The sequence below is a fragment of the Meles meles genome, chromosome 3, assembly GCF_922984935.1.
Source record: "Meles meles chromosome 3, mMelMel3.1 paternal haplotype, whole genome shotgun sequence".
NCBI lineage: Eukaryota > Metazoa > Chordata > Mammalia > Carnivora > Mustelidae > Meles > Meles meles.
The window spans coordinates 96,432,880-96,448,796 of NC_060068.1; the positions used below are offsets into that span (position 1 = coordinate 96,432,880).

General features: G+C 35.7%; 1 protein-coding gene across 4 annotated transcripts in view; it reads right to left on the reverse strand.

Annotated features, from left to right (window-relative positions):
• Window positions 1–422: 422 nt before the first annotated feature.
• Window positions 423–15,917, reverse strand: part of GPBP1 (GC-rich promoter binding protein 1) — an 83,808-nt gene continuing 68,313 nt past the window's right edge. For all 4 annotated transcript variants that reach the window (XM_045999103.1, XM_045999102.1, XM_045999104.1 and 1 more), the window contains 4 exons: window positions 15,500–15,667; window positions 14,669–14,856; window positions 7,668–7,770; window positions 423–2,319 (listed from right to left, as the gene is read on the reverse strand). In XM_045999103.1, the coding sequence (XP_045855059.1) occupies window positions 2,161–2,319; window positions 7,668–7,770; window positions 14,669–14,856; window positions 15,500–15,667 (618 nt within the window). In that variant the 3' untranslated portion in view covers window positions 423–2,160. The remainder of the gene's footprint in view (window positions 2,320–7,667; window positions 7,771–14,668; window positions 14,857–15,499; window positions 15,668–15,917) is intronic.

Below are 15,917 nucleotides of genomic sequence, written 5' to 3' on the forward strand. Positions count from 1 at the left end.
CTGTGGAGAAACTGACTATGAAGCAGCCGAAAGTACTTTTTTTTCAGACCTCTATCATGGCCTATTTTTGAGTTCAACAATTCCTCACTAGATGTCCAATTTAACTAGTACTTAAGAGCTCCCTTTCAAACAATATGGTCCAAACTCTTTACCAGCTACCCATTATTCAGAGAGCAAGTTAAAATTATGCTAAGATGTAATGGTTCTATTGAAATACTTTGTATGGATCCACCCACTCAGTAACCAAACTTGATACTATCATTTAATAAGGAGAATAAACCACACCAGTGTACCTTACCATGCTTATAAAAGGTAAACTAAAACAGTCCGTATCAATGCCATAAATGCACAATAAACATTACTTAACTGATAAGAATTAAGATAAAAAAATTATCTGAATATAAAGCAAAAGATGCCAGAAAAATCTTTAAGAAATCTTTTCTGAAAGCTCTTCAGTAGAAACGTTAGATTTTTAACGTAAACCACATTTCTCAGGTCCCTTTCTAGCTTATGTTACCAAATATGTTTTACATCTGATAGATTTCATTAATCTGTTAACCAAACAGTGCAACCTAAGAGTCCTCCAAACATTTCGTTATGTGATACTGACAGAGCTTTGTCAAAGCATACTTGGGATGTGGTAGTACATTTAGGGCTAGGTGATTAGATTGCATTGTGGTGTATTTTAAGAATCTATTTAAAAAGATAACTTTAAGATCTATTTAATACTTTGTTCCACTCTAGCTCATCTTAGTTTTGTGGTGATAAAACTGTGCTTTTGGTTTTTGTTTGTTTTTAATTTCCCCATCACCACCAGTCTCAGTGTGAACAAAAAATCTGGCTTCTCTTGAAAGTTGGGGAGTTTGGGCAGGACCTTGAGGTAGAAAACAGCAAAACCACTGCAGCCTTCTGAGAAAATACAATTTAAAAGAAGAAAAAACTGATGATCAGCTTAATCTAATGGAAAACCTACATTCTTGCTGAGATTATACCCTTTACAATCAGCATATATTTAAACATGGACGGAAACGGGATGAGGAAAGCTATAAGCAAATGCAGGTAAACAAAACAAGAAACAGCAAAATACAAATATACAGAGCTAAATTACTCTTCCAGTCAGCAATGAAACAGTAATGATTCTAAAATATGCAAGTGAAAAATAAAGTGACTATTAACAACATTCATTCATTTAATAAACTTGTTAAGCATTTGATAATAAAAAGGATATTTTCCATAACTTTCTTTTTGTAAACTAAAAAAGTAATCACTATCTTTAATAAAGAAAGTATAACTTTGTTTTAATAAGTAAATAAAGCATTTTGTGTTTAGAAACCAAAACCTCGAACACTAGAGAGAACAACAATATTCTGAAAATCCAGTTTATTTTCCATGTGTGGACAGATCCAGTCAGTGTGATCAGTTTTTCTGCATGTGTAATAATTTATCAAAATAAGTATTCCCACAAGATTCTTCCATCATCTCTGAAAGTCCTGGTCTGAAAACATACCCAAATAAAGTTCTTGAAAATCACGTCTTAAAATTTGGAAGAAAGTGTGTCAAGTCTTTCCTGTAACGTTTACCGAACTACACATGGCTAAAGAGCAATTTATGTTTTAAAAGGTGACTAGTACAACACTTGAGTTCAGGAAATTAATGTTTTAGTGCACTTTGCTCCAGTTTTAGCCAACATGCTACATTGTCCTTTTGGGGGCCGGGGGCACAAAGTGGATTTGAGGATTTCCATTGTACGAAAGAGATATGACTCTGCAAGCAAAACAGTGTAAGCTGCCTTTTTTCTTAAGACCTGGACATTTTAAGACAGAAGCTTTGCAAAACATTACACAATTTTTTATTATTAAATGAGAAAATCTCATTTGTTACATCGTCACATTGCTAGTCAGAGAAATGCTGCAGTGATGAAGAAAGTCAATGTTGGATCAACCAAAGTCCTCATTTCTACAACATTCATTTACAAAGAAATAATGTTCAACACAGCCCAACACAACATTCTTGGTTTTCTTCATAGTGAAGTCCCTCAAAAAAATCATCTTCTAATGGGGTATTTTACTACATAAATTATAGTTCTTCATTTTTACAATTCACCCCAAACTGTATGAGAGATGTATCACACTAAAATTTCTAAAGCTGTTAGGAAATCCTTCACACATCATCATCATCTGATGTGTCACTGCTACTTGTCTCTGTGTCATCATTCTCAATAGTGGGTTTGAAAGTGCTGTTTTTCCAGGGTCCAAACTTGAAGTCACAGATCAGGCCATTTTTCAAAATACCATTTTTCCTCAGACCATTCTTCTGTAACTAAAAGATCAAAAATAAATATATTAAATACATCATCTATCCTCCTCCAGGGGCTACTTATAAATTAAGAATACTGTAATAATTCAATGTAACCATGACTACATTAAAAAAATTGTTTTCTACCCTGAAAATTCCAGATGGTATCATTTCTGGAAAACTAGTTAAATACAGTAATTGATTCAACTGTTCTAACAAATTATTCCCTAGGAATAAATCCTTACCTTTTAGAGAACCACAATTAACATCTACCAAACCAGAAAGTAGATAAATAAAATTAATATTTATTATTAGCATAGTGAAAAGAGCATAAATTGTCAATCCATACAGAGCAGGTGTGGACATAACCCTATCACTTCTTAAGGTACTAAATAATCCTTTCCAAATTTTCATTTAAGTCAAAGTTGTACCAACTACCTTCAGTGCTAACAAGAATAAAATTAGCAGCCATTAAGCTTCAGCTGTTATTTTTATTATTCTGACCAAACTGAACTATTAACACACCCCACAAACTGCTTTATTCACACACTGCAGAGTAAGTAGAATACAAACCATTCCAGTAGGCAAGTATTCAAGTTATGTCCACAAAATAAGATCAAATACAGCCTTTGCTTGACGGCAGAGATTCTAATACTGGGGAAAAAATAGTCTTTGGTTTCTGAAAATGAGAAATCAGAACTAACGGGGTTAGATGGTAGTAAATAAGAACTGGGCCCAAAGATCACAAATTGAGGGGGAGGGTACTGATCCAAATTAGAAACAATTTAAAGACACAAAACTAAGCTACATTAATAATGGTAACATTATACTCTAATAACTGTGGTCTTTTGAGTTTCTTTCATGAAAAATGAGTCTCTAGTAATTTATACCAAAATCTCTAAATACAACCTTCTATAAGACCAAATCCACCCCTATATTACTATTTGGACCTGTCTAGAAGCTTCACATTCTAGAGGGTTTTCTCTCCTTTTTTTTTTTAAAAATCATTAAATCTTGAGTGTTAGAGGATATGATCCAAACGACAAAAGCTGCTTACATCACAGTTAATTTTGTTACAGACTTTCACAAACAAGAAATAACAAGTCTAGAGTCTTAGCCCTCAATTTTCCTTTTGCCCTTCCTGTTTCTCTATTTTCCATAGCAGATTTCCTTTTCTAAATTATACAGTTTAAGCTACCTCCCCTTCACTTTGAATAAATGACCTCATACACCTTCACTAAGAAAAACCAAAGCACATGTATGCATCCCCTGGTGTTCTCAGCCACTGTCATGAGTACAAACACAACTTGACCTTTTCTTAAAGGTACACCTTTACCACCCCCTAAAGTTCTATCCTTGCTTTTCACATACTTATCAATGCTGTCTCATCTTTCCACAGCCTGAAATCAGCTGGAGAACTTACTGATTTTAAAGAAGGGGGAGGTGGCACCTGGGTGTTCAGTCAGTTAAGAGTCTGACTTCAGCTCAGGTTATGATCTCGAGGTCCTGGGATGGAACCCCCTATATGGCTCCATGTGCAGCACGGAGTCTGCTTGTCTCTTTCCCTCTCCCCCCATCATGTGGACTCTGTAATAAATAAAATCTTAAAAAAACAAAACTAAATTTTTTCTCTAAATGTCTGCACTGTCCCCACAAATACTAACTTAGCATGTTGTTTTTAAAAGCCTCCTAAAAATTAGCTCCTCCTATACTTTTGTTTATAATGATACAATGAGCAGTTCAAAGCTTAAAATTTTCAAAATCCTACTGATTCTATTTCAGATCTCAGTCTCATCACGGCCGTTTTTTACTATCATTTCTCCCTCCTCTAATTATTATATTCCCAACTAATCATCCTGATTCTGGTCTTCCAAACTGCCCTTCCAATGTATACTTTATACTATACCTTTATTTCATTATGTACAAATGACTGTTTCACATCCCTTAAACACACACACACACACACACACACACACAGAGAAATACCTCCAACACACTGACTCACTCTCTCTCCTGCCCTCACCTTAAATATTTTGAAATCACATTCTGCTTTACATGGAAATCCCTCTAACCACATTAAAATGTTACTCTATAAAGGACCTCATCTATGTAAAAGTCCATAATATCTTAGGCAAAATTTTAAAAATGGGAGTTTGAAATCAGAGTCTCCTCTGTTTTGTTTTGTTTTTTTAAGATTTAATTTATTTATTTAACAGAGAGAGAGAGATTACAAATAGGCAGAACAGCAGCCAGAGAGGGGAGGAAGCAAGCTCCCTGCCGAGCAGAGAGCCCGATGTGGGGCTCGATCCCAGGATCCTGAGATCATGACCCGAGCCGAAGGCAGAAGCTTAACCCACTGAGCCACCCAGGCGCCCCCAGAGTCTCCTCTGTTATCATTTAAAATATAAATTCTTTAATAAATAGCATCAAGCCCTAATGATTTTTCAGGTACTTGTGCCCAATGGTATGTCTTCGTTAATATGAACGTATCCATGTCATTACTTTAGGATAATCTGGACATTATACTTACATGCCACTACTCTCCAACATACAGAATGCACAAAATTTTTGTATCACTCTGTAGGATCTTATCTACCTCCCTAGTTATCGTGAAGGTGAAAGCCAACTCTCTTAGATAAATATTTATGTTCTTTAGAACTACTACCTGGTAGCTTTCTCTTGATGGCTTTCACCAGATTCAGAACTGTTTGAACAGATTCACAAACTGGTAAATCCATACAGTGGACTACTATTCACCAAACATGGATGAGTTTCAAAAGCACAAAAGCAGCCAAATCTAAAACTACACAGTACTTGGTTCAATTACTAAACATTCCAGAGACATATTATGGTGACAAAAACAAATCAATGTCTGTCAAGAACTATAGCTGGGAGTAGAAGAATTGAATGCCAGGGGGATGATTGTTATACATCTGTCATCTGTCAACTCATCCCACTGTGCACTTAAAGTCAACGTTTTTATGTAAAATATTAAGTATAAAACACAAGACCAAAAAAAAAAAACCAACAAAAACAAAACCTTAAAACTACTACACATCATTAACTTCACAACCATGTTATGAAAAATAACATGAAGCACTAAGAACTTCTGAATAAAAAATTTAAGCTGGGAAGGAAGAAATGTGAAATTGAAGAAGTAAAATTATCTGTTCACAGATGACATGACCTTAATATGCAGAACACCCTGAAGATTCCACACAAGAATTAAGAATAAAGCAAAGTTGCACACTGAAGATCAATCAACACACAAAAGTCAGTTGTGCTTCCTTAACAATGAATAATTCGAAAAGGAAGTAAGAAAACAATTCTATTTACCACTGTATTAAAAAGAATAAACACTAAGAAATAAATATAAGGAATAAACAACCAAAAATTTCTACAATTCAAACTATAAATCACTGCTGCAAATATTTAAGGAACACCAACGTATGTAAAGACAGTCCATACTCCTGGACTGTGACTATTACAACCAAAGAAATCCACAGAATAAATGTAATCCCTACCAAAATCTCAAACGTATTTTCTGCAGAAGTAGGAAAACCAATCCTAAAATTCATATGGAATTTCAAGGGTTTCCAAATAGCCAAAATAATCTTTAAAAACAACGACTAAGTTGGAACTTTCATGCTTCCTGGTTTCTAAACTTATTTCAGAGTTGAAGTCATCAAGACAATGAGGTACTGGCAAAAAGAAAAAAAAAAATCACACAGAAAAGACCAATGGAATACAAAGCCCAGAAATAAACCCTTTCATATATGGTTGATCCCTGAACAATACAAGGGTTAGGGGCACCAACATGCCCCCTCCACTCCATGCAGTCAAAAGTCCTTACATTACTTTTGACTTCCCCAAAACTTAACTACTAACAGCCTACTGTTGACTAGGAAGCCTTATAGATAACAGAAAGCAATTAATATGTATTTTCTATGTTATATTTATTATATACAGCATTCTTAAAGGTAAAAAGTGAAAATATTAAGACAATCATAAGAGAAAAATACATGTACAGTATTATAAAATATCGGCATCTAAGTAGACTCATGCAATTGAAATCTGTGTTCTTCAAGGAGAAACTGCATACTCAAATGATTTTTGACAAAATTTTGACAGATATATCCACAAGAATGAAGGCAGGTCCTTACAACACAAACAAAACTAACACAAATGGATCAAAGACTTAAACCTAAGAATCAAAACTATCGATCACAGATTTAAGAAAACACGGGGGAAAAGCTTCAGGAGATTCAGTTTGGTAAGGATTTCTGGAACATGACAGTAAAAGTAGGGGGAACTAAGGAAGAAAACCGGTAATCAGGACCCCAACAAAAATTTAAAACTTTTATGCATCAAAGAATATAATCAAAAGAGTAAAAAGACTATCTATGTTATGTGAGAAAATATTTGTAAATCATGTAGAAAAGGGAGTTAAAATCCACAATATATAAAGAAATACCACAACTGGGGCGCCTGGGTGGCTCAGTGGTTTAAGCCTCTGCCTTCCGCTCAGGTCATGATCTCAGGGTCCTGGGATCGAGCCTGCATCGGGCTCTCTGCTCAGTGGGGAGCCTGTTTCTCCCTCTCTCTCTGCCTGCCTCTCTGCCTACTTGTGACCTCTCTCTCTGTCAGATAAATAAATAAAATATTTAAAAAAAAAAGAAAGAAAGAAATACCACAACTCCACAAGAACCTGATTAAAAATGGTCAAAGTACTTGCATAAATATTTCTCCAAAATTGGTACACAATTGGTACACAAATGTACAAGCAAAGATTCTCAACATCACTATTAACCAATACTGAAGTGCAAATTAAAACCCCGGAGAGAGACCTACTTCACAATCCTTAGTACAGCTATCAATAGATAAGATAAGATAAGATAAGATAAGATAAGATAAGATGAGGTGAAATGAGATGAGATGAGATGTTCTTGAGCATCACTGGTGGGAATATAAAATGGTGCAGCTTCTGTCGAAAAATGGTTATGGGTGGTTCCTCAAAAAGTTTAACACAGATGACCATATGATCCAGCAATTTCAATTCTATCAAACATTTCCTAATACTCTTTCAAAAAGGAGACTATGGAAACAAAAAACAAGATGTTTCAGAACTTGAGAAAAAAAAAAGTCAGAAACATGACAAATCACAGACATAGTATTTATACTAATTCCTAAGCACTGAAGACTGGTTTAAAACAAAGGCAATTCTGACATATACTGTGGTGTCTAATAAATTCCCAAATAGAAAGGTATAAAACCTCCCTTCCCTTAAAAAAATGCTTAATATGTTGTTCTGATTAAGGAAAGGCAATGTAAAGTGAACTTGTATTGAACTTGTATGATACGGGTCTTCTCACCTGTTCACTAATAACTTGGAATTCTCTCATTTCATCCTCAGTTAAGGGAGCACATGTTTCATCATTCTCACTGTCTTCTTGCCAGCCCATCTCCTTTAACAATCTGAAAAGATAGGGAAATGGGTAAATTTAATTTAGAGCTTCACCCAAGTAGGATAATACCATTTACAATGTGTGCAAGAAAACACCATCCACATCCATTACAAAAAGTCCTCAAGACACATAAAAAAAACTTTTTTACTCTATGCTTTCAATCTTTTTGAAAATGAGCAAGTAAGATTAAAGCCCAACAAACCGTGTTAGTTAAGATTTAGAATGAACTGTGCAACTGCTTTAAACTTTGTCAGAGGTTCTCCAGGCTGGAAATTTGCAGAAGGATCTCTAGCTCAGAAACTAAAAAAACTACTAAAAACGTAAACTAAAAGTAAAAGCAATATTCCTCCTGGTTTTCTTTAATATCCCCACAGTCTATCATATTCTTAGCTACACATTATTTTTTTTTTAAGATTTTATTTATTTATTTGACAGACAGAGATCACAAGTAGACAGAGGCAAGTAGAGAGAGGGGAAGCAGGCTCCCTGCTGAGCAGAGAGCCCTCAATTCCAGGCCCCTGGGATCATGACCTGAGCTGAAGGCAGAAGCTTTAACCCACTCAGCCTCCCAGGTGCCCCCACATTACGTTATTTGCTTTGAACAACTGAGCTATCTTATTCCCCACCTTACATTTTACAGTGTATTTACCTGTTGATATTACCTCTCAGGTATATGCCAGTCATCAACCTCAACACGTATTTCAATGTGAAAGGGGCACTGTGTTCTACAGTAACAGAAAGACCACTTTTTTAAAAGCTCTTAAATAGGATCTAAGTAAATGAAATAAATAATATGGCTATTCTGTTTTCTCTCCGATTTTTTTTTTAAGATTTTATTTATTTGACAGAGATCACAAGTAGGCAGAGAGGCAAGCAGAGAGAGAGAGAGGAGGAAGCAGGCTCCCTGCCGAGCAGAGAGCCCGATGTGGGACTCCATCCCAGGACCCTGAGATCATGACCTGAGCTGAAGGCAGAGGCTTAACCCACTGAGCCACCCAGGCGCCCTTCTCTCCAATTTTTACGAGAATACCTCCATCTTAGGCACAGAGAGTTTAAAAAAAAAAATCATTAGCAGGGACCAATGACTTTTCTCCAGTCAGACAAATATGAAAATCACAGTCATAGCTGATGCATTTGACTTAACTATTTCAAAGTTTGTTTCTTATACAGCTATATATGTTGTACTGGTCTGTCTGTACTAATTTTTTAATAATTATCTCTCTTCAAATAAATAAAATCTTTAAGGGATGCCTGGGTGGCTCAGTGGGTTAAGCTTCTGCCATTGGCTTAGGTCATGATCTCAGGGTCCTGGGATAGAGCCTCACATCTGGCTCTCTGCTTCTCCCCCACCCCATCCCCCGACTGCCTGCCTCTCTGCCTACTTGTGACATCACTCTCTGTGTCAAATAAATAAATCAAATCTTTAAAAAAATAATTATCTCTTTTACATCTTTGTTATTCTATTCATACCTACTCATCTTTCAACCTGAGCCTGCAACAAAGGTCTTGTACCTTTTCAAATAATCTCACAGAATATCAAGTGCTCAGAGAATCTGAATAAAATTTAACATAACACCCATATTTTACATATAAAGAATCAAGACAATATAAGTAAAATAACTGGCCTATTTGATGGCAAAGAAGCAAAGAGAATTCTGGTTTCCTCCTTCCAAGTTAGTTTATATTGCACCAAACCCTCTAGACCAAAATGTCACAAATCACTATCAATTACTATTTCCCTCATTCCTTTTAATCACTTAACACTTTTTTTCCAACAGTGTCTTCACTCTTCAACTCAGACGGCTTCTTATGGAATGGCATTTCCATTCCCAATGCCACCTAGTTCAGAGCCTACAGATTTAGACAGGTAAAACAATCTTTAACTGCTTTTGCTAGATGCTTTAGTTAACTGCAAGTTAACTAAACAATAATGCAAATAAAACAAATTATTTCAAATTGTATAAAAGACAAGTATTCCTAAATGTCCAATCTCACACACTTCCCCTTCCTTCCAGTGGGTATAACTGTTAACTTTCTGGAATAGCTTTCAAAACAAATACTTTGCTCCACAGTTAGTAATATACTGTGACAGTGATCTGGACACCTTTGCTTTTTCAACTATTACCAAGTCACCCATACACCACCTTACACTTTCACAATACTCTGCTGAGTGTTTCTAATTGCTTCCCACTTCCTAAAGAACAAACTCATTAAGACCAATGACCACAAATTCACATTTCTTATATTCGAAAAAGCATAGGTTTAGAAGTAGAGGACTTGGGTCACAATTCCTACTCTATGACAAACAGGTACAGAAGCCACTTCTTTGAGCTATTTCTTCATCTCAAGCAATGAAGAAGCGTAAATAGATCTCAAAGGCCCTGGCTCTCCAATTTCATTCCAATTCCATCAAGGACTACACACTCCCTCAAGATACCTCACTCACTGGCCCTAAACAAACCAGCTATGTATTTAATTCTAAATATCCATTTCACACCCCCTTCTTGTCCTGATAATGTCTCACCTTTAAAGATTTAGCTCTCAGATCATCCCAAACTCCCTTGAATTTCTTTGGCACTCATTTGATGCTTTCAACAACTATCCCCCACCCTTAACGTTCAACCTATCCTATGGTGATGATATACTGAAACTTGGCAACAAAACTAAGAATATATGTGTTTTTAATATTTTATGTTTCATGTATTTTTCATTTTATATTTTAGCTTACACATATGAACTGTCATCCTTGAGAACTGTATCACTGACACCTGCTACATTAAATTCAACCAATGTTAAGTACTTAATATGCAGATAACTTAAGAATCACAAAGTTTATAGGAAATCTGAAGCCACAGAGAAAAAACACCACTCCATTTTCAGAGAAATAAAACCCAAAATCTAAAAGAAGGCATTACCTTTGCTACCTCAGAAAAAAAATTAATGTGTATCTGTAGAACACTTACATACACTATACAAAGCAGAAAGAAAACTCAAGCTAAGAAATTTAAATTAAAATGGTTATGTCCTGGGGCGCCTGGGTGGCTCAGTGGGTTAAGCCTCTGCCTTCCACTCGGGTCATGATCTCAGGATCCTGGGATCGAGACCCGCACAGGGCTCTCTGCTCACCCAGGAGCCTGCTTCCCCCCCACCCCTCTGCCTGTCTCTCTACTTGTGATCTCTCTCTGTCAAATAAATAAATAAAATCCTTTAAAAAATAAAATAATAAAATATAAAATGGTTATGTCCTCTTTTTATTGACTTGGAATCCTTTTTAGCATGTGCAATATTAAAGTTAAAAAAAGATATATATAAATATATATAATGAAATATTCATTCAGGTAGTCAACACTGATAATCTCTTCATGTAGCATGCGTTCCTCCCCAACCCCCCTAGAGTTTACTCCAATTTTAGATCTCCTCTTCTTGGCTCAATATTTGGCTTAGTTCCTAAATCTTATTCTTTCCATTTTCTCCCGTTAGTAGTCCAGAGGACCAAAATCTGTCGAGGTATGGAACTGACAAGTTTGTCCTCCCTGTATCTCCATGAACCAAAGAAGAAACCACCAAAATACTTTTCACACTACGTCTGCAGATGAAGAAATAACAACACTAAATCATTCATTATCAGTATTGGGGTCATAAGAATACTTTCTAAGTAACTGTGACTCAACCTTCTTTTGCTACAAAATACTGAAGGCAAATATGAAACAAAAAGGTACTAAGTTTCAACTTTACTATTAAGTTTCAACTTTTATTACAGCTTCAACAGTTTCTACAAGTAGGCAATTTATCTTTATTCTTTTACTGCCTATGCTGTATCTCCCTAAAAGAGAACTCATCTTTTACTATCATTAGAACATCTGGTTTGTACACTTCTTCTCTGCATAAGACTTGTTCTCTTCTATCAACTGTCTGACTAGAAATATTTAAATGACTACTGGTGAGAATGGGAACTGGAAAAACATATCTTTGGGTACTAGCATGGCAGAATCTGATCATTTTAATTATGTGTGCCATTTGACCAATCAACTTCATTCCTAGTAGTCTGTTTTAAAAACACACTTACATAAATATTTAAGGATATAAATACAAGGATGTTCATATGGGTACTATTTTTTTTTTAAGATTTTATTTATTTTGAGAGAGAAAAAGAGTACACGCAGGCAAAGGGGCAGAGGGAGAGAGAATCTCAAACAAACTCCTTGCTCACCACAGAAATCAACAAGGGTCTTGATCTCACCACCCTGAAATCATGACCTGAGCCAAAATCAAGAGTTGGGACACTGAACCAACTGAGGCACCCAGGTGGCTCACACAAGTACTACTTGTAAAAAAGAGACACGGGGAAGGATCCCTGGTCAGTAGATAAATAGTTTCATGAATTATATCCATACTACAGAACAGCAGCTTCAAAGGAGGTATACAATATTTCTTTTAGAATAATGGGAAAAAATACTGAAATGTCTATTTATGCCTATCTTTTTTTGTTGTTTTTTTTTTTTAATTTATTTATTTGACAGGCAGAGATCACAAGCAGGCAGAGAGAGAGGAAGGGAAGCAGGCTCTCCACGGAGCAGAGAGCCCAATTCGGGGCTCGATCCCAGGACCCTGGGATCATGACCTGAGCCGAAGGCAGAGGCTTTAACCCACTGAGCCTCCCAGGCACCCCTATGCCTATCTTTTTAAAAAGGAATTAATGTTTACTAGTTTTTGCACATACGACACTGCAGCCAATGTTCCGCCTACAGTAAGAGTCACAAATCATAAACCATATCATGAGGTAAAGGAATTCTACCCTTTGGGCAGAAATAAAAAGTATGGTTACCGATCCATTCATACTAAATGCATAATAACATAGTTGCCCAAACAAGTAAATTTAAAGATACTACCTAGTTACGTTAGCTTAAAACTAATCTAGTTAAATTAACTCTCACCAAATGGGCATTCACGTTTATCATACACCCAGTAAATTATTTTAGGGAAAAGGAAGCCCAAGTTAGTACAGGAGGATTACAAAATTAAAAACAAATGCCTGTATTCTCATACACTATAGTTATAGCCACATCTAAAAAGAGCAAGACATAATCTGGTAAAGGGGAACAAAAACCATCATAGAAATTAAGAATAATATATGAATTGGGCCAGAAAGACAAAGATATAAAGGGGTCTTTAATATAAAATTTTTTTAAGTTATTCCATAGTAGGTATAGCCTACATCCCCACTGTCTTAGAATTAAAAGACGTTCTAAAAGAAATGGCACTGAACTAAACAGAAAGTCAAATCAACCACAGAGGCTGTTAAGAAGTATCACTCCACACTGAGCCTGGTCCTAAAGAACATTTAAAAAAACAAACAAACAAACAAACAAACAAACCTTTTTAAAGATTCTACTTATTTACTTGTCAGAGACCGAGAACAAAAATGGGGAGCGGCAGGCAAAGGGAGAAGCAGGTTCCCCTCTCAGCAAGGAGTCCGACATGCGACTCAATCCCAAGACCCTGGGTTCATGACCTGAGCCAAAGGTTTATTTCAAGACCACATGAAGAGTAAATCATTTCTACCAAAAAAAACGCTCTTAATTTTAGAATCATGGGAGAGAAAAAAACATAAAAGTGCACTCTAGACTTCAATACTCTTCAATTCTTAGACTAACTCGCTTAAGAGTTCCCCATTTAAAAATTGTTTTAAGACTATAATAACAGAAGCACAAAGTGCTCCTGAAAGTTTGCAATAAAAAATAAATCACATATTGAGACAATTGAATATGCACATGGAAAAAGTTTAATTTGGACCCCTATACCTCACATCATGCACAAAACATGCAGAAAGGCATAAAAGGGGAAAAACTGATAAAAATGATTCATCAAGTTAAAAGTTTTTGCATTTCAAAAGGCACCACTGAAAAAGTGAAAAAACAACTGAAAATGGGTAAAAATCTGCAAATTATATGAGATTAAGGACTTGTATTCAAAATATACACAGAACTTTTACACAAATCAATAATAAGACATATAATACAATTTAATAATGGGCAAAGAATTTCAACAGATATATCTTCACAGATATATACAATTGGCTAACAAGAACTTGAAAATATACTCAACAGTCAACACTAATTTTTAAGGGAAATGCATTATTAAAAACCACAAAAAGATACCACTTCATATCCATTAGAATGGCTTAATCAAGACAGATGGTAACAGGTGTTGGTCAAAATATGCAGGAACTGGAACCTTCATATATTGTTGATGAGAATGTAAAATGGTACAGCCATTTTGTAAAATAGCTTGGGAGTCTCAAAATGTTAAGCTTATGTCCTAGCAATTCTACTCCTGATATCCACCCACCCAAAGAACCAAAAACATGTCCAAACAAAAAGATGTACATGAATGACCCTACAGTAGCATTATCCAGAATACTCATCAAATACAAACAGCTCAATACCCATCAAAACTGAAGAAAAGGTCATACAGCCATACAGTGTACTGATAATAAAGACACATAAGGTAGTGACACATGCTACAACATGAATTTGAAAGCATTATGCTAAGTGAATGAAAGAAGCCAGACATAAAACACCAAATATATGATTCTATTTATAGAAAATATCCAGCAAAGGCAAATCTATAAAGAAAATAGACTAGTAGTTGCCTAGGTCATACAGGAAAAGGGAGAAATGCAAATGAGCACAGGTTTTTCTTTTAGGGGAGACAGAAATATAAAATCAGAATGTGATGACAGTTCCACAGCTTTGAATACACCAAAAATCGTAAATGTACACTTAAAATGGGGGAAATTTGTGGTAAATAGCCCAATAAAACTGTTAAATAAATTACAACATTTCTATACTAATCTCAAAATCCTGGATGTAAAACATGCAGAGAAAAAAGTAAAAATGAATACTAACCTGTGTTCTGCCTCAAGTGAACTGGAAAGAACATCAGTTTGTGGGAAGGTTGAAGACCGAATGATCTGCTGGGAAATTACTGAGGCATTGCCATTCTCCTGTGGAATTTCATTTTCATCAAAGTTTCGATTTATGTCCCTTTCTTGGTGAGTACTATTGCTATTAGGCAAATTAAATGAATCATCATCCTGATTTTTAGGGAGTTAAAAAAAATGAGTTAGAAAATACAGCTGTTGAAAACTTCAATAGATTTTGGTTAGATTTCCAGATATAATACATAAGTATTATAATCATTAAATTTAGGAGAACTTCTCAGAATATACAAAACTAAGCTGTGAAGGATACCCACAGTTTTCTGACTCTATGTCTTCACTTTATTCAACAAAGGCAAATCAGAAGGATGAAAGTAGGCAAGACGGACAACAAAGAAAACATTTTTGCACAGAACAGAATGAATCTTTTCTGCTTCAGAAAAGAAGTTATTCTTTTTTTTTAAGATTTTATTTATTTATTTGACAGAGAGATCACAGGTAGGCTGAGCAGCAGGCAGAGAGAGACAGGGAAGCAGGCTCCCCAACTGAGCAGAGAGCCCACTGTGGGGCTCTATCCCAGGACCCTGAGCTCATGACCCAAGCCAAAGGCAGAGGCTTAACCCACTGAGCCACCCAAGCGCCCCAAAGAACTCATTCTTTATATAAATAGTAAACTAGCCTTGCTTTCAGGGAGATGACCATTTTGATTAAAGTTTGTTCGAAGTTCTTCAATGGTATCCACCCAAATATTTCAATGACATGTTAATGTCAAACCGAGAGTTACTGGTAGTTCAATTACCTTCTCTGAGCCAGCATGACTTTCATCTTCATGCTCCTCTTCTACTCTGTCCCTTTTCAATGCTTTCAAAAATTCACTCTTCTTATCAGTGCGCATACGTGTCAGTTTGGTTAGACGAGGCTGCTGATTAAGTTTGTCAACAGGTGAAGAGGAATTTGAGCGATTACACTAAGAAAAAAATACAGAAATATTCATAAATATATAGACAATATCAATAACGACCACAATTTCCTATTTCACCCTATTCACACTACAAAATTGATTTAAAGTCTACTTTTCTCTATCCGTTTTATTTATCCTACTGAATGAGTAAACAAAAGTATTTTTTTTTTTGAAGATTTTGTTTATTTATGGGGCGCCTGGGTGGCTCAGTGGGTTAAAGCCTCTGCCTTCAGCTCAGGTCATGGTCCCAGGGTCC